The sequence below is a fragment of the Bos indicus x Bos taurus genome, chromosome 13 (assembly GCF_003369695.1).
Source record: "Bos indicus x Bos taurus breed Angus x Brahman F1 hybrid chromosome 13, Bos_hybrid_MaternalHap_v2.0, whole genome shotgun sequence".
NCBI classification, from domain to species: Eukaryota; Metazoa; Chordata; class Mammalia; order Artiodactyla; family Bovidae; genus Bos; species Bos indicus x Bos taurus.
In genome coordinates this window covers 1,547,567-1,567,751 of record NC_040088.1, presented here as the reverse complement: position 1 = coordinate 1,567,751, position 20,185 = coordinate 1,547,567, and the positions used below count along the sequence as shown (strand labels likewise).

Genomic DNA, 20,185 nt, shown 5'->3' with positions numbered 1-20,185 from the left:
CGGGCCAGGGGGGCGCCAGAGGGGTGGAGGGGAGAGTGCGCCGTCAAGGCTGTCTGCCTGCGGGTGACCGGCGGCTCCTCCGGCTCCCTCTTCCCCGTCCCCCTCCCCCTTCTCCCTCTCCTCCCCCTACCCACCCCGAGAGGCAGGGCTGGATCCCTGAGCGCTGCCCCTCCTCGCCCTCCCCCTCCTCCTCCCCCTCCTCCCCCTCCTCCCCCTCCTCCCCCTCCTCCCCCTCCTCCCCCTCCTCCCCCTTCCTCGCCCTCCCCCTCACCCCAGAGGCACGGGCTGGATCCCTGAGCGCCGCCCCTCCCTCCCCCTGCGCCTCCTCCTCCTCCCCTCCCCCTCCCCCCTCCTCCCCCGTCCCCCCTCCCCCTCCATTCTCCCCCCGCCTTGCAGAGGCTGGGCTGGATCCCTGAGCGCCGCCCCTCCTCCGAGCAGGCCGGCTGATGAGTCAGCTGACGCGGGCGCCCGAGCCGCGCCGGCTCCCCGCGCTCCCCGAAGTGGCTGCGAGCCGGCCGCCCACTTCCAGGCTCGGGGACGGGAAAGTGATGCGCGCCTCCTGACGCCGCTCGGAGCCGCCGCCGCCCGGTCTGCGCTTTCTCCCCTGGCCCAGCCCAGAGCCCCGTCTTGACCCGAGGCCACTTAGGGCGCGCGCGGGGCGCGGGGAGCTCGCCGGCCGCCCGGGATGGCCTCCAGTTTCAATGACATCGTGAAGCAAGGCTACGTGAGGATCCGGAGCCGCCGCCTGGGGGTGAGTGTGGACCCGTCCTCCCGCCTCCCGGCGCGGGTTCAGGGTCCCGGCCCCCGGCCGGCGTCCCCGGGGTCTCGGGCGCGCCGCGCCGCGCCTTCCCGGCTGGAGCGCACCCGGGCAGCCGCTGGAGCCGCTCTCGGTGTGTCGCGGGTCTGTCTTTGTCTCCCGGCTGACTTGGCTTTCCGTCGGTGGCCGCGTGTCCGCCTCGGTAGCCTGGAGCCCAGCGAATGGAGATAAATATTTCTCGGTAGCCATGGGAGTCGGCGCCGAGGAACCCGGGCGGGGGCGCCGAGCCTGCCGGGTGCCCCGGTGCCCCCACCCGCCGCCAACTTCACTCCAGCGGGGGTGGGGGACGGACCGGCCGGGCGAGGAACGGCGGCCGCTCCGGGTGCGAGCCGGGTCAGTGACCCCCGACCCCGGAGAGACACTTCTGCCAAGAGAAAGGCTTTTTTCGGAACTCCGGGCCGTGGACGGTGACCCAGCCCCGGCCCAGGAGCTGGCGAAGGCGCCGTGGGTAGATGTCCTCGTCCTGAGCCTGGGCAGGGGATGTGTTGCTGGAGTACACACCGGATGCCCCTGGAAGGCTGTCTGTTAGGGCGCAACGGAACACCTGGCGCAGAGCTGGCGCTCTCTCTTTAAATATGTGCTGAAAGGAAGGATGGCTGAGCCGGAGGGCACTGGTGTGGACAGGTGTTGGCACAGGGATGGGTCCTCCTTTAAAACTCCCTCTCTGTGGCCCTTCTCCCCTTTGCTCTTCATTGACGAACTTCAAAGAGAACTTACTCTGCTTCTCTTTGGGCTTGAGTGGTGATGGCTAAGGAATTCTTGAGGGAGGAAGAGGATACTGGAATGATTTTTTTTTTAAATTTCAGACTGCCTCATTTCTCTTTGCTTTGTGTCGGGTACTGTTGCTGCCTTTTTTTTTTCTTTTTTCATTGTGTACTTTGGGGCGAGAGGGTTGGGGGGAGAAAAGTTTACTTTGCTAATGTCTGAATAATGGTAATATCAGTAATGGCCACAGGGATAACTTAAACATCTTTCTCCACAAATATATGTCATTGGCACTGTTCTCTGATTGGATCTTTGGACTTGTTAATGCACTAGATAATCTTACTGGAAATTGAAATTTTCACCGTGTTAAACAGCTAGACAGGAAGACCTGCTGGTGGCAAATATCCATAACTATCAACAGCTCTTACCTGATGTGTTTTGGTCCTTTGCTTTCTTTCTTCCTTCCTCCTCCCTTTTCTCCCTCTCTTTCTTTCCTTTATTTTCTTCCTTTCTTTCCCTGCTGGTTACCATTTTTTAGCAACTATGTCGTGTAATTGTGAATATACAAATATATAATTAGGGAGCAGTGTAAGAGAACTAACCAGTCCCTATCAACCGTAAGTTTCCTTGGTTTTCTTCCCTGCTATGCAGACATTCTGATCAACAGGAACAGCTTTTGTTAGGGTATTTAACCTAATGACTCTCATGCAAAGAGTCAGAAATAATAGGAACTTTTTATTTTTCATAACCTTGTGGGCCAGCCAAGTGTTACAGTGTTAAAAGGAGCATTTGAAAACACCATTCTAATTTTAGATTTACTCCATCATGTCAGTTGAGGAAATTGATGAGACATCCATTCTGTGCTAGAGAGCATTCCAATAGAAAGAGGACGTGAATTACTAATGTACAAAATGGGAATTATTCATAAGGATCAGTTTATACCAAATTTTGACACATGGTGATTTATTTGAAAAACTAGTTACTGTAACTTCCTAGTTTATAGTAATTGAGACTTTTTCTGTAATATTACTACTGACACAGCGTAGTCCCACGTGTGTGTCAGGAAAGGAAAAGTAGTTTACTTTGCATTTACTTTATATTTTATAGTATTTTGGATGCCAACAGAAGTGTACTTTCTTAGGATTTATTCATTGTGTCTGTGTTAATACTCAAATAGATTTTGGAATATTTATTGAATGACAGTTATTGTTCATGGAGAGAAAAGGTCAAAAATAATCAAAATTTAGTTTTATTTGTTCAGTTTGGTTTTATCAGCAGTTAATTTTAAAAAGTGTTCTAAATAGTATAATTTATCATTAGAAGCTGAGGAGGCTGTCGGAACCACTGCAAGCTAAAGCTTTAATGGAGGCATCAAGAAGAATACATTGGGAAAATGGCATAGGGACCTTCAGTCTAAAGAAAGAAATGTTAGTGGAGCTGATCGAGGCAGAAGCTGGCTTGGAACAGCAGGCAGCGTGTGCAAGTCTCAGAGAGTGGTAGGACTTCACGTTAGTGCACTGCAGGTGCTCAGGTCGTGCAAGTTGAACATGGATTGAACTGAAAGTAAACGCCTGACTTTGCGAATCATAAGCCTCTTGAAGAACCAGTATGACACGGTGGCTTTATTAATGGAATCCAGACAAGTGTCTGAGGGTTAGAACCATGTTTAGGAGAGTTTATAATTAAACAAGAAAACAGCACTTAATGGTGAGCAGCTGTCGTACCTAGGAATGCCCCTGCAGATTTGGAAAAAGAAGAAAAGAGACAAATTCTCCTTCTGTTACTCGTTAGCTCTGTGACCCTTGACTTCTCTTGGCCTCAGTTTTCTTATCTGTACATTGAACAGTGTTTAACGATGCTGCGAACTTTGGATAAGATGATGTCTATGAAAATGCACTGAAAGCATACAGCCTTGGTTCTGATTGCATCATTTCTTTGGTATAATTAGAGATGAGTTGGGGTTGGTGGAAGGATGTAGGAATTAGTGATTTCCTTATCTTTCGATCTAGAAGCGTCCAAAGGCATATATATTTACGCAGTTTTCATTGGATGCGGTTTTCACAAATCCATTAAGTGATCTGTGATTTTGTTGTTGTTGTTATTTAATACTGATTTATTTCTCACGAGGGACCAAGAAAATATGCTCTGCAAACATTGGTGCCGTCTCCAGGGGCTTATGTCACGTTCACAGGTTTGAGTATTAGTGAGTTCCTTGTCCTCACTTGCGTGTGTGCCGAGTCTCTTGAGTTGTGTCCAACTCTGCAACGCTGTGGACCGTATCCTGTCAGGCTCCTTTGTCCATGGGATTCTCCAGGCAAGAATACTGGAGCGGGTTGCCTCCAGGGGATCTTCCCAACTCAGGGATTGAACCTGCGTCTCTTATGTCTCCTGCATTGGGAGGCAGGTTCTTTAGCCCTAGCGCCACCTGGGAAGCCCTGCCCTCACACACACTTGTAGTTATCCGCACAAAAACACAGTATGCAAGTCACACACACACACACACAAATATAATACATTTCAACAAGGCGTGAGTCATTCTAAGACCATCCCTGTTCAGATGGACCTCAGTAAGTGGTCACCTTTAGTTGAGATACTAAGCAGTTTAAGCGATTAAGCAGTCAAATATTTGTAGTGTTGCTTTTTTCTATAAACAATCCAAAAGCTTAGAAATTCACCTCCTTTAACTCAGAAGAAGCCTCCGTATCTTCACGTCTTTATTCTCCAGCCTCACTCCGTTGGTTCATGGAGCTGTCCGGTTGGGCCCTGGGGCTGCATTTGTTCAGGAGTGTCGATGGCACTGCTTTGCGGGGTGGGGAGGGGTCTGTCCACAGTTTTCCGGCAAATCCACTAAAGGCATTAAACCTGTGTTTTTAGAGGAGTGGTGAATCAGGTGATTTGCACATCATTAGCAGTGGCCCTGAGTTTGAGCAAACTCTGGGAGATAACGAAAGACGGGGAGGCTGGTGTGCTACAGGCCATGGGGTCGCAAAGAGTCGGGCGCGACTGAGCAACTGAACTGCAACAACCGTTTCTTCCCTCGCAATGGAGAGGATTCCCGGGCAGTAATTGTCAGGACGTGTCCACTGGTGAGTCTCAGACCTGTTTACTTTATCTGCATGCAGTTCCCCTTGATTACTTGATTTTATTTACTTTTTAGCATTTATGTATCTATTTGGCTGTGCTGAGTCTTGGTTGCAGCCTTGGGATCTAGTTCCCTGATCAGGAATCGGGTGCCCTGCATCGGGCGTGTGGAGTCTTACTCACCTAACCACCAGGGAAGTCCCTGGGTGGGTGGGTGGGTTAGCTGCTGCGTCAGGGAAGACCCCACTTGCCTCTAAACAGCATCTCTGTGCTCACCTACCAAGGAAGGACCTCTTCTCCCATCAAGCCCACATCTTCATCTTATTGGCTCCTAGGCTCAGGCTTAGTATATCCAACCACCCACTTTTTCATCCTAGCCGGCTTCTCCTGGAGCCTGTATCTCAGCCACTATAGGTCCCGGTATTTCAGTTGCCCTGTAAAAATCAGTCAAGCAATCAAACAAGCAAGCAGCAAAGGATCAAAGCTTGGTCTCCATTCTCTCTCCTTCCCGTATCTCTTACCACCACGGCCAGTCCATCACAAGATGCTGTAAGCTTTGTTTTAGAAGTAAAGCTAGAGTCCAATGACCTCTCATACCATCTGCCACTACTGCCCTGGCCCAGGCCCCCTGATTTATCTCCCTCACTGCTCAGACCACCAAAGCCTTTCCCTGCGATCCAGAGTGACGGCCTTACCACCAGCTCCCAGGTCCTGTGCTGACGCAGAATGTTTCCTCTTGCCCCTCCCTCCGCCTGGAATACGGTTCCACCAGGTTCTCTCCTCCTGGCCGTCTCCTCACCTCCTTCAGCCTTTCTGCAAGTGCCGCCTTGTCATCGAAACTTCCAGCCCTCCTGTTTTATCGCTGCCCTCCTTCTCGCCCTGTATCCCTTCCATTTTCTCTCTCTAGACTTAGCATCCACTTACCTGCTGATCTGTCTGTAGGTTTTACCTGTTGATTGCCTGTATCTCCCAAATAGCGTGTGGAGCTCCATGAGGGCTGGGACTTTTCTGTCTTTTCATTATAGCTGAACCCCAGTGCCTGGAACAGTTTCCAGCACGGAGACGCACTTGATGAAGGTTTATTGTGTGAATGAATGGATGAATGAATGCATCATGATAGCTGGACTGCAGTGCTAGCATGAAGAAATACTTAAAAATGTATTGGATGAATGAATGAAACCATCAGTTATAGCTGAACCCCAGTGCCTGGAACAGTTTCCATAATGGAGGAACACTTGATGAAAATGTATTGAATGAATGAATGAATCCATCAATTATAGCTGAACCCCAGTGTCTGGAACAATTTCCAGCATGGAGAGCACTTGATGAAAATTTATTGAATGAATGAATGAATCCATCAATTATAGCCGACCCCCCAGTGCCTGGAGCAGTTTCCAGCATGGGGAAGCACTTGATGAAGATGTATTGAATGAATGAATGAATCCATCACTGCCTCCTGGTTTAAGAGCATGGGCTCTGACATGAGACTGTTAAAATCCCAATTCAGCGGCTGGTTATGTGAGTTTTGGTGAGATATTTAATGTTAAGAAGCCTCAGTCTCCTGTAAAAATAGGGAGGCTCATAATATCCGCCTAATAGAAGATCCTCATGAAAGGCTTAACACAACGCTTGACACAGCGGAAACCCTACCAGTGTTTTTACCACTCTCCCTCTTACCACCGGCGCTGTTAGAGGATAATGGTGCTTACGTGGTGGTGTTATACCTCTTCTACTGCGATAGCTGTCCTCCTCAGAGAACTCGCTCTTTAGTTAGGAAAACAGATGTAGCATCTGTGAAGTAGTCACTGAACAACCACTGATGCTAGGTCATGGCCAGAGGTATTGGCCACCGTAGAATTTTTCCTGATCGTTAGGTACATGGCAGAAGTGTCAGGACAGAGAAACTCATCCGTGTGCAAGTTTGGTTTGAGCAAACTCATCAGACAAGAGCAACACTCTGTTAATTTGAGGATCTTTTTTTTGGGAGAAGAGGGGCTGGCAGAGTAGATTTGAAAAGTTGGTTAATTAATGGCCAAATTTCAGGTGGAAATATTTTCTCACCCCTTTCGTTTCTCAGTTTCGCTTGACCCAGCCTGCCAGAGACGTTTCATTTTTCATTTAGGGTTTTAGGTTGCAGAGATGATCAGGAATCTGCGTGTTAAGTTATATTCCTTACTAACACTGAAATCGTAGGAATGGAATAAATTAACCACATGCCATCAGTACGGTCGCTCAGTCGTGTCCGACTCTTTTGCGACCCCCTAGACTCCTAGCCCCCTAGGCTCCTCTGTCCATGGGATTCTCCAGGCAGGAATGCTGGAGTGGGTTGCCATGTCCTCCTCCAGGGGGTCTTCCTGACCGAGAAATAAGACCCGTGTCTCCTGCTCTGGTGGGCAAAGTCTTTACCACTGAGCCACCAGGGAAGTCCTGCCATCAGTACATGAGTGTGTGTACACACGTGTGCACACAAGCACATGTAATCTTTCAGTAAGATGCATGAAGCACCCTTTTCCTTCCTCAAGGAAAAGAGACTTGGCGGCTGACTTCCTGGAGTGAAATTTACGGTCAGACACTCACCTAAGACTGTTGGGCTTCTCAGGTGGCTCTAGTGGTAAGGAACCTGCCTGCAGTGCAGGAGACCCAGGTTCCATCCCTGGGTCGGAAAGATCCCCTGGAGAAGGAAATGGTGACCCACTCCAGTGTTCTTGCTGGGAAATCCCATGGACAGAGGAGCCTGGTGGGCTACAGTCCAGGGGGTTGCAAAGAGTCAGACACAACTGAGCGTGCACGCGTGCACAAACACAAGAATACTTGGTATTTTAGCCCCATCGGAATCTGCTTCACTGGTGTCATGTCAGAAGTTCTTTCCAGCTGGTATTTTAGCCATCTTTATTTGATCGTCCTTGTGGATGGTGTGATTAATTATGCATAAAGTCACAGCCTTTAATCATCAGCCCCAAAACTGATTTAAGCAAAGAATGGCCAATTTAGTGCTTTTGTGTGTAGACATAAACCAAATTATGGACGTGATCATTTCCCCCACATCTGCCAATGTATTTTTTAATAATATTCACGAGATGACTAGAAAGATTTATTTTTTAAGCAATTTTGTGGATCATTATCTTTGGTATTTTAAGAATTCTGTTTTCATTCGGGGTATTTGCTTTCATTTATTTTAACACGCATCAGATGTTTATGGAGTGAATACTCGTGTTAAGAAGCTCAGGGAACACTACTCTAAATAAGACAGATGTGGTCAACATCCGTGGGGAATTGACACTCTATTCTGGGGCTGGTGTTATTAACATGAGATTAATATATTCACTCTAGTTTAGGAAGAATTCATTTGAGCAACAGGTCAAATATTGAAGTGAAAAGGCATCTTCAGGTCTTTCCTTGTTTCATTTTTATGAAACGAGGGAGGGGAAATTTGATTTTCCTGTTACTGTAGGAATTTGATTCTGATCGGGTGGAAATCAAATCTTCAGGGATTCTAAGCCAGGAAGAGATTAGTCTGCCTCCATTCTGCAAACACCCTGTTTCTGTGAAGTTCAAAATGAAGCTAATAGTTTAGAAATGCCGCAGACATATGTGAATGTGGAAGTTAAAATAGCTTCTTTCTAGAATGCAGATGCCTGCATTTTGGATGAGGTTTTTCCGAGCAGTCGGCAGGCTGTGTTTATTTTATGAGTATTCTAAGTCTCTGTTGGTGCCCTGGGTCTCAGAGAATATAAGTGTTAGCTGTGTGTGCTGTGTTATGGGTAGGGTGCAAATGATTTCCTCAGGTGATGCTTCATAGCTTTTGTGGGATTCTTAGAGAAATCTAGACTTGTGTGTCCCCAAACCGCTCACCTCCCACCTGCAGATTTCCAAAACAGTGAGGAACCACTGTCTCGCTCACCTCCCACCTGCAGATTTCCAAAACAGTGAGGAACCACCGTCTCATTTTTTAAAATTAGAATTTTAGGGACTTTATTGGTGGTCCAGTGGCTCAGACTCCACGCTCCCACGGCAGGGCCCAGGTTCCACCCCTGGTCAGGGAACCCCACGCGCCCCAGAGACGTGTTCCCAGGCCGCAGCTAGAGATCCCGCGTGCTGCCGTGAAGACCGAGATCCTGTGTGCCGCACTTAGTCAAGGTGCAGCTTAAAAGAGTTAAAATTTTAGCTTTTATATAATCGTAGGTTCACAAGAGGCGTAAGAAATGACACAGAGAGACAGCCATGCCCCTCCCCAGGCTCTCCCAGTGGTGATGCTTTTCGAGTCCCCAGTATCACAGGCAGGATGCTGGTATACCATCAAGGGACAGCCCGTCCGTCCACAGCACGGTCCTCCCCATTGTCTTTTGTGGCTGCCCCTGCATCTCCCCCACCCCCGCCCCACAGCCCTGAAGCCCTGACAACGTGAATCTGTTTTCCATTTCTTTTATCATTCATCATTTCAAAAATATTATAGAAATGGAACCATGCAGTATGGGATGTTTTGGATTTTTTGTTTGACTCAGTATAATTCTCTAGAATTGTGGTGGTTGTCATGGGTTCTGTGGGTATGGATGGTTGTTGTTGTTCAATCGCTCAGTCGTGTTCGGCTCTCTTCGAACCCATGGACTGCAGCACGCCAGGCTTGCCTGTCCTTCACCGTCTCCTGGAGCTTACCCAGACTCATGTCCACTTACATGAGTCCATACAACCGTCTCATCCTCTGTCATCCCCTTCTCCTCCCGCCTTCAATCTTTCCCAGCATTAGGGCTTTTTCTGAGTGGCTCTTTGCATCAAGTGGCCAACGTATTGGAGCTTCCGTTTCAACATCAGTCCTTCCAATGAATATTCAGGGTTGATTTCCTTTAGGATTGACTGGTTTGATCTCCTTGCTGCCCAAGGGACTCTCAAGAGTCTTCTTTAACACCACAGTTTAAAAGCATCAATTCTTTGGTGGTTCGCCTTCTTTATGGTCCAGCTCTCACATCCATACATGGGTGACTGGAAAACCATAGCTTTCACTACAGGGACCTTTGTCGACAAAGTAATGGCTCTGCTTTTTAGTACATTGTCTAGATTTGTCATAGTTTTTCTTCCAAGGAGTAAGCATCTTTTAATTTCATGGCTGCAGTCACCACCTGCAGTGATTTTGGAACCCAAGAAAATAAAGTCTGTCACTGGTTCCATTGTTTCCCCATCTATTTGCCCTGAAGTGATGAGATTGGAAGCTATTCCTTTTCCCTTTTTACTGCTAAGCTGTAGTCCGGGGTATGGATGTGCCACAGTTTGTTTAGCTGTTCAAATAGTGAGGGATATCTGGGGGGTGTTTGCCATTTTAGGCTCTTATGAATAGGTTGATGTAAATATCAGGGCTAGGGTTTTGTGAGAATGTAAATTTTCATACCTCTAGGAAAACGCCCTAGGAGTACAATTGCTGTGTGTATTTGTAGTTGCATGTCTATTTTTATAGGAAACCACCGAGCTGTTTTTCACATTTTACATTCACAGCAGCATCACAGGAGTGACCAGTCTGCATCCCTGCAGCATTTGGGGTTGCCCAGCTTTTGGTGTGAGTCTCGGCGTAGACGTTGTACGTGTGATGCTGGCCCTCCTTGTGACGCTGAGCACTTTTCATGTTCCAGCTTGTCAGCTATACGTACATTTTGGGAAAATGCCTATTCATGTCTTTTGCCCATTTTCTATTTGGATTGTTTTTTAACTGTTGAGGTTTGAGAGTTCTTTGTATATTCTTGATATTAATCCTTTTCAGACATGTGGTTTGCAAATATTTTCTCTTACTATGTAGCTTATCATTCTTATCCTTTTAACAAGGTCTAGCACAGGGCAGATGTTTTTAAGTTGATGAATTCCAATTTATCATTTTTTTTTCCTTTTCATACTAATCCGTTGCCCAGCCCAAGATCCCAACTATTTTTTCCTACTTTTTCCCCCTAAATATTTTACAGTTTTACCTTTTACATTTAAGACTGTGGTCCATTTCGAGTCAAATTTTATATACGGTGTGCATTTTATGTGAAGGTTCGTTTTCTGCCTATGGATGTCCAGTTGCTCCAGGACCATTTGCTGAAACGCTGTCTGTTCTCCACGGAGCTTATTCACGTCATCTGTCCCTAGTCCTCTGTTTTATTCCACTGCTCTGCGTGTCTCTGCTGTGCCTTGACGTGTCAACATGTGTCTACATGTGTAGCTATGCTATGTCTTGAAGTGGGGTAGACTGGTTCTTCCCACTTAATTTTTCTTTTTTGAAATTGTTTTTATTCTAAAGTTGAAATGATAAAGCTGAAAATTTGATCAACATATAGTGGGAAAAAGTTATGTTTATTGAATCAAACGGATATAGTAACTAATATTCCCAATCAATAGTTTTATCAACTCGCTCAGTCTCTAAGTGGGTCCGGGTGGGAGGAGGGATAATAGAATAATGTCTTGGCCCACAGTCGGTGCTCAATGAGCATTAAATTCAATGAGTAAAACCCTGAAATAACATTTTGCATATTCAGTTATGAAACGGACAGGAAGCCTAGCCTCGCATGAGGATGCATACTCAGGAATCCCAGGAAATCCCAGGAGTTCCGTAACATTCTTTGAGTGGTGTTTGTAGGCAGCCCTGCTGCAGCATCCACGCTGCAGTCCTCAGCGCAGGACAAGCGTGGAGACGGGCAAGCCGGCTGGAACGAGAGCGGCCTGGTTCCCCCGTCCTGCTGCTGGCGATCTGCTGTGACCAGCGCGTGTCGCTGAACTTCTCTCACGCCGGCTTCCGCTGCAGCAAAGATGGAGGTGCCAAGGTCTGACCTGCCTGCCTCCCCCGGCCGCCTCGGAGCCAGAGGTGTGGCCGTGGATGCGGAGAGCCTGCCCGAGCACACTCCACATCCCGCCTAGTCCCAGCTTGGTCTCCACAAGTGCCCTGCTGTCGGCCTCCTGAGTGGAAAAGAGCAGAGAAAACTTGGGATGGCCCTGTGCTGCTCTGAGCTGTGTCAGACCCCAGAACCAGAACAGATGACTGGAAAACTTTCTAGATTTATGATTTACTTTGGAGTCACAATGTTGAATTTCTGACCAAAAAAAAAAAGAAAAAGAAAGAAAGAAATAGATCCTCTTTACCTACAACAAAAAATGACTTTTGCCTGTATCAACTACTTTTAATTTACTAGTATTTTACACTATATTTACATGGTTAAAAAATTAAAAAAGCAAAAAACGATCAAATGAAGAGGAAAGTTCTCTCCTACTCCAGACTTGTCTCCATTTCCAGGCAATTCTGTGCGGATTCTTGTGTATCTGTATGGAGATATTTATTTATATAGGCATATATAAAAATGCCTGTGTTTTTGTGTGTGTGTAATTTGCTTTGCATGCTTGGGTTCATGTTATTTAGTACTGTTATTCTATCTTTGTTCTTTTAACTTATGTTGGAGCACTTTTCTGAAATTTTTATGGATTTCCAATATTCACTTGGGCTTCCATGGTAGCTCAGCTGGTAAAGAATCCACCTGCAGTGCAGGAGACCCCAGTTCGACTCCTGGCTTAGGAAGACCCCCTGGAAAAGGGGAAGGCTGCCCACTCCAGTATTCTGGCCTAGAGAATTCGTGGACTGTATAGTCCATGGGGTGGCAAAGGTCGGACGCGACTGAGCGACTTGCACTTTCACTTTATCAATATTTACTTTCACTTTATCAATATTTACTTATGTGGCTCCATTTCTTTAATTAGCTCGCACTAATAGTGGACATCTTAATGTAATTTCTAATTGTTGCTAATTAAACAGTGAAGCAGTAAACATCCTGTGCATACACTTATGGGCGTATACGATGCTCTGTTTCTAAGATAAATTCTAGAACGGAAGCTGTTCTTACAAAATTATGTTCATTTAGAATTTTGGTAAATTCATCTAATTTTCCTTCAAAGAGGGTGTAGCAGGTGTACTTCCCCTGAGAGTGCTCAGAATCATTTGTTTTTGCCAGTCCTCCCTTGAGGTGTGTTTAACTCTGTGTTTGTTCAGCTTCGAAAGGATGTTCTCCTGCAAGGATGTTCCTTCGTTTGGTCCCCAACTCTCCAAATTTATTCTGCTTGCAGCAAACATTACCTCGTAATCCAATCCAATCCTATCCTATCTGTACTTTAAAACTCTCTAATGCCTTCTCCTTACGCACAAATATTCTGCAGTGTCCTCAAGACACTCTGTAATCTGTACCCGGCCATAACTCATCCCACCCAAACCCGTGCTCAAATAAGTTCACGTCCCCCTTGGTGCTCAACGAAACCTGCCCACTCGAGTTTCTCCACTGGCCAAGCTCTCCATCCTCTGTTATTGCCTTTATGCATGCTTTTTCATTGATTAGAAAATTCTTCCACTTGCTTTTATCTTCTGTACTTCTTTCTCATCCTGAAACTCTCAGCTGGGATATTGCTAATCTGGAGATGCTTTTCCAAACACCATCCCACATCTAAATGGTGGAAAAAGCCAGTTGGCACATGTATTTTTTAGTTCAGTTCAGTCACTCAGTCGTGTCTAACTCTTTGCGACCCCATGGACTGCAGCACGCCAGGCTTCCTTGTCCATCTCCAACTCCCAGAGCTTGCTCAAACTCATGTCCATCGAGTCAGCGATGCCATCCAACCATCTCATCCTCTGTCATCCCCTTCTCCTCCTGCCTTCAATCTTTCCCAGCATCATAGTCTTTTCCAATGAATCAGCTCTTCATATCAGGTGGCCAGAGTATTGGAGTTTCAGCTTCAGCATCAGTCCTTCCAATGAATAGTCAGGGTTGATTTCCTTTGGGATTGACTGGTTTGACCTCCTTGCAATCCAAGGGTCTCTCAAGAGTCTTCTCCAACACCACAGTTCAAAAGCATCAATTCTTTGGTGCTCAGCCTTCTTTATGGTCCAGCTCTCACATCCATACATGACTACTGGAAAAACCATAGTTTTGACCGTAGGTACCTTTGTTGACAAAGTAATGTCTCTGCTTTTTAATATGCTATCTAGGTTGGTCATAGCTTTTCTTCCAAGGAGCAAGCGCATTTATTTGTGTGTGTTTAATTAATTTATTTTTTATTGCAGAATAATTGCGCTACAGAATTTTGTATGTCTTCTGTCAAACCTCAACATGAATCAGCCATAGGCGTCTTTTAATTTCATGGCTGCAGTCACCATCTGCAGTGATTTGGGAGCCCCCAAAATAAAGTCTCTTATTGTTTCCATTGTTTCCCCATCTATTTGCCATGAGTGATGGGACCAGATCTTAGTTTTCTGAATGTTGAGTTTTAAACCAACTTTTTCACTCTCCTCTTTCACTTTCATCAAGAGGCTCTTTAGTTCTTCTTCCCTTTAAGGGCGGTGCCATAAGGGTGGTGTCATCTGCATATCTGAGGTTATTGATATTTCTCCTGGCAATCTTGACCCCAGCTTGTGCTTCATCCATCATGGCATTTTGCACGATGTACTCTACATGTAAGCTAAATAAGCAGGGTGACAATATACAGCCTTGATGTACTCCTTTCCTGATTTGGAACCAGTCTGTTATTCCATGTCCAGTTCTCACTGTTGCTTCTTGACCTGCATACACGTTTCTTAGGAGGCAGGTCAGGTGATCTGGTATTTCCGTCTCTTGAAGAATTTCCCACAGTTTGTAGTGATCCTCACAGTCAAAGGCTTTGGCATAGTCAATAAAGCAGAAGTAGACATTTAAATTAATTAAAATCAAATAAAATTCAAAGTATTCAGTTCCTTAATGATGCTAGCCACTTTCAAATGCTCAGTGGTGACGGTTTTGTTGGTTCCTACCCTGAGAATAGAACAGTTCCACCATTTTTGAGAATTCCGTGGGTTAGCGCTGTGCCAGTTTCTTCATGGCGCTCGTGGCTGCTTTAAAATCCGTGATTGAGAACTTCCCTGGTAGTCCAGTGATTAAGAATCCACATGCCCGTGCAGGGGACACAGGTTCCGTCCTCCTTTCAGGAACTGAGACCCCCCGTGCTGTGGGCAGCTGAGCCCGTGCGCCACAATACGGAACCTGAGCTCCAAGCCCGCGCCCGCAACAGCAGGGGCCCCCGCAGAGAGAGGCCTGAGCACCACAGCTGGGGAGGGGCCCCGCTCACCGCAACCGGGGAAGGCCTGTGTGTCACACCCAAGATCCCGTGCACCCAAAGATGAATGAGTAAACACACAACTTTTAAAAACTGAAAAACATTAATGTTAAGAATGTGTTACCTTAAAAAAAAAATGTGATTGAATGTGTTGTTGTGGTGGCTTTTCCCCTCATTAGTCTGTGAGCCACACATGCGTACAGCTTATTCTTGTCTTGCTTCCTGCTTTTTTTCTTAGAGTTCACTAAGTATTTGTCGAATGAATGACTGAGTGAATTGAAGAATTGCTCCAAGCTCTTAACTGTATCATTCTGCCATATTGGTGAGAGTCTTTCTGGGAAGGGGCCAGACACTTCATGATCTTATCCACGTCTCCTTCAACATTCCAGTGAGATACCTGCGCAGGGCCCTAATTCTTTCTCCACCATTGTCTGGGGTTATTTTTCCTCACTGGGCTTGACATTTCAGCATCCAGTGGCCAACCGTGGGAAGGCTGCCTTGGGTTGGGTGGACCATCGTGTTGGCACTGCATTGCGCCTTCCCGATCTCCACCGTCTCTTCAGGATGGAGCCTCTCGAGCCCTCTGGAAGTGCTGAGAGTGCTGTCGACAGCTCTCGGCCCAGCCCTGTCCTGATGCCGAAAAGCTGCATGCCCGACGCCAGGCCCCTTTCCCGGGCGTGTCCTGGCCCCAGTGGGTGCCCCCGCTTGGGACAGCTGTGCAGGCAGCCAGCTCCCGGGGTGGGGTCTCCATGGGGCACAGTGCACAGAACGTCACAGCTGGCCCACACCTGATGTGGCTTCCAGAGCCCTCCCGGGAGATTTCTGGATGCACGTCTCCTTAGAGCCTGCTTCCTGCTAGGAAACTCGATTTGCAATCGCAAACCTGCAGCCCCGTCTTCCAAAGAGGGAGCCGAGACCTTGGCAAGGGTGTGTGTGGCTTGACTTGCTGGCCCATCGTTTCTGCCTGTGTCTCACCGAGTGTTCTCAACACCAAAACGGTTCTTCAGTTCACTTTTCATAAAGTGGAAGTTTGGTGGCTTGTTTCATTTCTTATGTTGTTAAAATGCCAGTCTCTTCAGCAGACTCATCTAATGAATGAATTAGGAGGATGCTGCCACTGGCTTGTCACCCTGCATTTGGACTCTGTGCACTGTTGATACCAACCATGGTTTTCTCAGAAAGGAAGAAGCTCCAAATAAACAGTAGGCAAGAATTGTATGCATATTGCTTTATCTTTTACTGCCGGAAAGGCCTGATTACAGTTCTTTTTCCTGAGTACCTGTTTGGTGGTGGTTTAGTCGCTAAGTCATGTTGGACTCTTGCGACCCCATGGACTGTAGCCTGCCAGGCTCCTCTGTCCATAGGATTTTCTAGGCAAGAATAATGGGGCGGGTTGCCATTTCCACCTGTTTACACCATTATAAGAGGAGAATTCTGATTGTAACTTGTAGCCAGAGGGAAGGAAGATGCTTTTGTCTGTGGATTTGATTCCATTTTAATCCTGGACGGGGCACCTGGCCATCAGGTAGCCCACGCAAGGAGAGAAGAAAATGTGATTTTTCTTCAAAACTGTCACCTTCCCTGGGCAACTGTGAATTTCCGGAGAACATTTATAGCATAAATGGAGTTCCGGGAGATATGCTGACTGGCAGATGTTTCGAGATCGATTAAAGATTTAGAAAGAAGTACGTTTCCCCAGGCTACTGGACTACCTTTTAATGAGATTGACAGTTTTACACATGGGACGGAGAAACTTCTTTATCACACAGAAATAAATTTCTGAAGTGAAATCCATTTGAGAGAGATGGATACAAGATAAAGTGTGTGAAGCAGTTTCGACATTTTACTGGCGTTTAACTTTGAAGTTTCTTTTTCAGAGATAGATGAAGCTGGGTCTTTCAAAGATGAAAAAGATCCTTTTATTAGACTAATTTCTCTAATATTAACTCAAAGAATGGGTCAACTCTCTGCCGGTTAAGGTCATGCATTCTGGAGAATTTGTAATCATGACTTTAGTTGGGCACTGGGCATATGGAGTTAGAAATTAGCAGATTTTCATTTTGTCTTGTAAAGGTTCAAATGGAGAAAGTCACTGGCGTATTAGTTGAGGAGATGACTAATAAGACTGTCAGTGTCATTAGAAGAATGCATCTTACTATTCTCTGAACGAGAAGCAGGCGAGGGAAGATTATGTTAAATTTAAGGAACATATCAGTTCAGGCTTCGAAACCAGAGGGGATGGCTCCTGGTCACACGTCTTGTATAACAGCTGTGCTTTCCGCTAAGAAGTAGGGCGCTGCGGGTAAAGTAGGATGGGTGGTCATTTGCTTTTTAAATTTTATGCTTTTAAGTTTATTTATCCATTTGTTTATTTTTAGTGATGCACATTTGTACCTCCTGTAATACAGTAAAAGGACAGTATCATGACCCTAAGTGGCCAGACGTGGAGGACAGTGGTTGGAAGATGACTTTTATTTTTAGTGAACATATTTTACTTCTAAATTAAGAATTCATTCTCTACGTGGCAAGGGCATATCCTCATCTATTGTCTTATCCTGAAAGGCAACATCCAGTAACATCACTGACTTTTCCTCTCATGCATCTCTTTGGAACACGGGAGAATCACAGATCCTGTTCATTCCTGCGTGAAGTCATCACATGGGACCTCCACTGAGTATTTTCTTTTGCAGGAGAGGAAGCTCGGCCATGTGACTTTCTGCACCCTAGCATAATCATTATGGCTTTGCCAAAAACATTGTAAGACATCCTCACAGTTTGAATGAAATGTATTTTCCTTTAGCGATCACTATTCATGTTTTAATTAAGACTGTTGAGAGCTCAGGGTTTCAGCAACATCTCACGATCAGAAATTGGCAGATTACATGGTCTTTTTACATATCTTATTAAGTTTATCAAGGGAAGAGCAGCAACTCTAGTTTGTCAAGAGAGAAAGATGGGATTTGAATTCTATATTCAAATATTTAAGCTTGGCAGGCAGCTTCAGCAGTGAGAGACTGTGGTCCCTTTGGAGAAAGGTGAGAAGGAAGTTGGGCCAGATTTTCAGAACAAATCAAGCTGATTTGGAATTTCAGTGTATTTCGATAATATGTTCACTTCCGATGTTCTGTATCATTTTGCAAGTGTTGATGTTTGCTCTTAGGTAGCAAAATTACATCCAGTATTTCAGAGCCCTGTTCTTGGTGAACGGTATAAATTGTGGAGCCCAAATCCTTTGTTTAGGATAATAATAGAACACAAGGAAAAATCATGTCCCTTCAAGCTAGTTTTGTAAAGATTTGTTTCCAAAAGCTATTGAATAGTATTTTTGTAGGTATTGACCCTCCAGCCAAATAAAGATTTTTCTGTGGAAGAATAAAGCCAGCCAATTGCCATGTCAGTGTGGTTGGTTATAATTTGTAGAAATGTAGAAATATTGATAGAAATGACTAGGAACTCTATGAATCAATATATAGTGAATTTTGACCTAACAATGATAGCTGGTGGTTCCAGTATGATTTGATAACAGTTCAGTTTAGTTCAGTTCAGTCACTCAGTCGTGTCCGACTCTTTGCGACCCCGTGAATTGCAGCACGCCAGGCCTCCCTGTCCATCACCAACTCCCAGAGTTGGGAGTTCCTCTTTCAGTATCCTATCATTTTGCCTTTTCATACTGTTCATGGGGCTCTCAAGGCAAGAATACTGAAGTGGTTTGCCATTCCCTTCTCCAGTGGACCACATTCTGTCAGATCTCTCCACCATGACCCGTCTGTCTTGGGTTGCCCCATGGGCCTGGCTTAGTTTCTTTGAGTTAGACAAGGCTGTGGTCCTAGTGTGATTAGATTGACTAGTTTTCTGTGAGTATGGTTTCAGTGTGTCTGCCCTCTGATGCCCTCTTGCAACACCTACCCTCTTACTTGGGTTTCTCTTACCTTGGGCGTGGGGTATCTCTTCACGGCTGCTCCAGCAAAGCGCAGCCACTGCTCCTTACCTTGGATGGGTGTATCTCCTCACTGCCGCCCTTCCTGACCTTCAACGTGGGATAGCTCCTCTAGGCCCTCCTTCGCCCGCGCAGCCACAGCTCCTCGGACATGGAGTTGGACCTCCCGGCCGCCGCTCCTGGCCTCGGGCATGGGCTTGCTCCTCCCGGCCACCGCCCCTGGCCTCAGACGCAGGGTAGCTCCTCTCGTAGGGCACTTAATAATAGTTGGGGGCATTAGGCAAGGCTTTGTGTGCACGTACAGGGGAGTAAGTTGCGACTCATGACCACATTTTATAAATGAACAAAGTAAAGGTCAGAGCAGTGACATAGCACGTTCTAAGTCACGTGGCCAAGTGAGAAAGCAGGATGAACTTGGGATTGAGCTTGGGCACATTTCATGGCCTCTTGGAACAGCATTTACATGACTGAGCAGCTGAACATGTTGGAGTTACTCCCTTTGGAAGGGGAGTGAAGATTCCTCAATGCCATGTTGGATTTTCTGTGTTCATCATCTTTTTGAATCTAACACTGTAAGTCACATTCTATTAGCTTCGTTTAAAGTTTCAGGGAAGTCAGGGTCAAAAAAGCTAGACGTTGTCGAGAACGACAGGAATGGCCCACGACTGAGCAGTTTCGAGCTTCTCTGTCTGGGGTCCCACCGTCCATCTAGTTCTGTTATTTACACCAACACGGAGGCAGGTGCACCCAGAAGTTTCATCCGCGTGGTGTACGCATCAGGAAGTGTTGAATCGCACATCACTCCCGGAGACCCAGAAGGGTGTTCTGCTTATGCTGCAGCTACTTTACTGCTGTTGAGCCGGTTTTAGTGGAATGAATGCTAAGTGGGAAGAGTCACCACTTCCATCGTATCTGGCCAACTTAAAAGGGCCGTTATTGTTGCTGAGATCAAGGCACGGAGAGCTGAAGTAATTCACCAGGGCCACACAGACAAGACCCCACCTCCGTTCCTATCCATGGCTCGTCACACTGTTTGACTGAGTGTGCAGCACATGGTTAAATCTGGGTTGGAATTCATTCTCAAACCTTTTTGATATACTATCTTTGTCCTCCTTTTACAGGTGATTTAGGCTTATAGAGAGTACATAATCCAGTCAAGACTGCCCTGCTAGTAACAGGAGATGCAGGAAGTTCAGACCATGCCTTTCTCTGCTTAACCTTTGCAACGCAGGTCCACCCAGTCTTTAACATTTTTATATTAGTAACAGGACTAACTAAACATTTTGAGTTACTCCTGTAAAACTGCCTCTTTTGGATACTTTTCTTGCACTACTTTTTACCTGATGCTCTGAAAGTAAGAAATGTTGAAGTTGCTAATGAGGAAAAGAGTAAGAAACGGAATTCAATGAAATCAAAGTGAATGTCATACACTTAATTGACTTGAAAACCAGTGACAGGAGAGGGCAGCTGGGTGTCTGGGTGGTCTTTGTGACTGCCTTTAAAAAATAGAAAATAGAAAAATAGACTAATAGTCTAAAGCTGGGCTCCATATACAGGCTCTT

The 20,185-nt window shown here is 46.2% G+C and overlaps 1 protein-coding gene across 2 annotated transcripts in view; it reads left to right on the top strand.

Moving 5' to 3' along the window:
- The first annotated feature begins 410 nt into the window (after positions 1–410).
- DOK5 (docking protein 5) overlaps positions 411–20,185 on the top strand; it is a 150,905-nt gene continuing 131,130 nt past the window's right edge. The window contains exon 1 of one of the 2 annotated variants that reach the window (XM_027558218.1): positions 411–751. In XM_027558218.1, coding sequence (XP_027414019.1) covers positions 686–751 — 66 coding nt within the window. In that variant the 5' untranslated portion in view covers positions 411–685. The remainder of the gene's footprint in view (positions 752–20,185) is intronic. The other variant, XM_027558217.1, reaches the window with a different exon arrangement.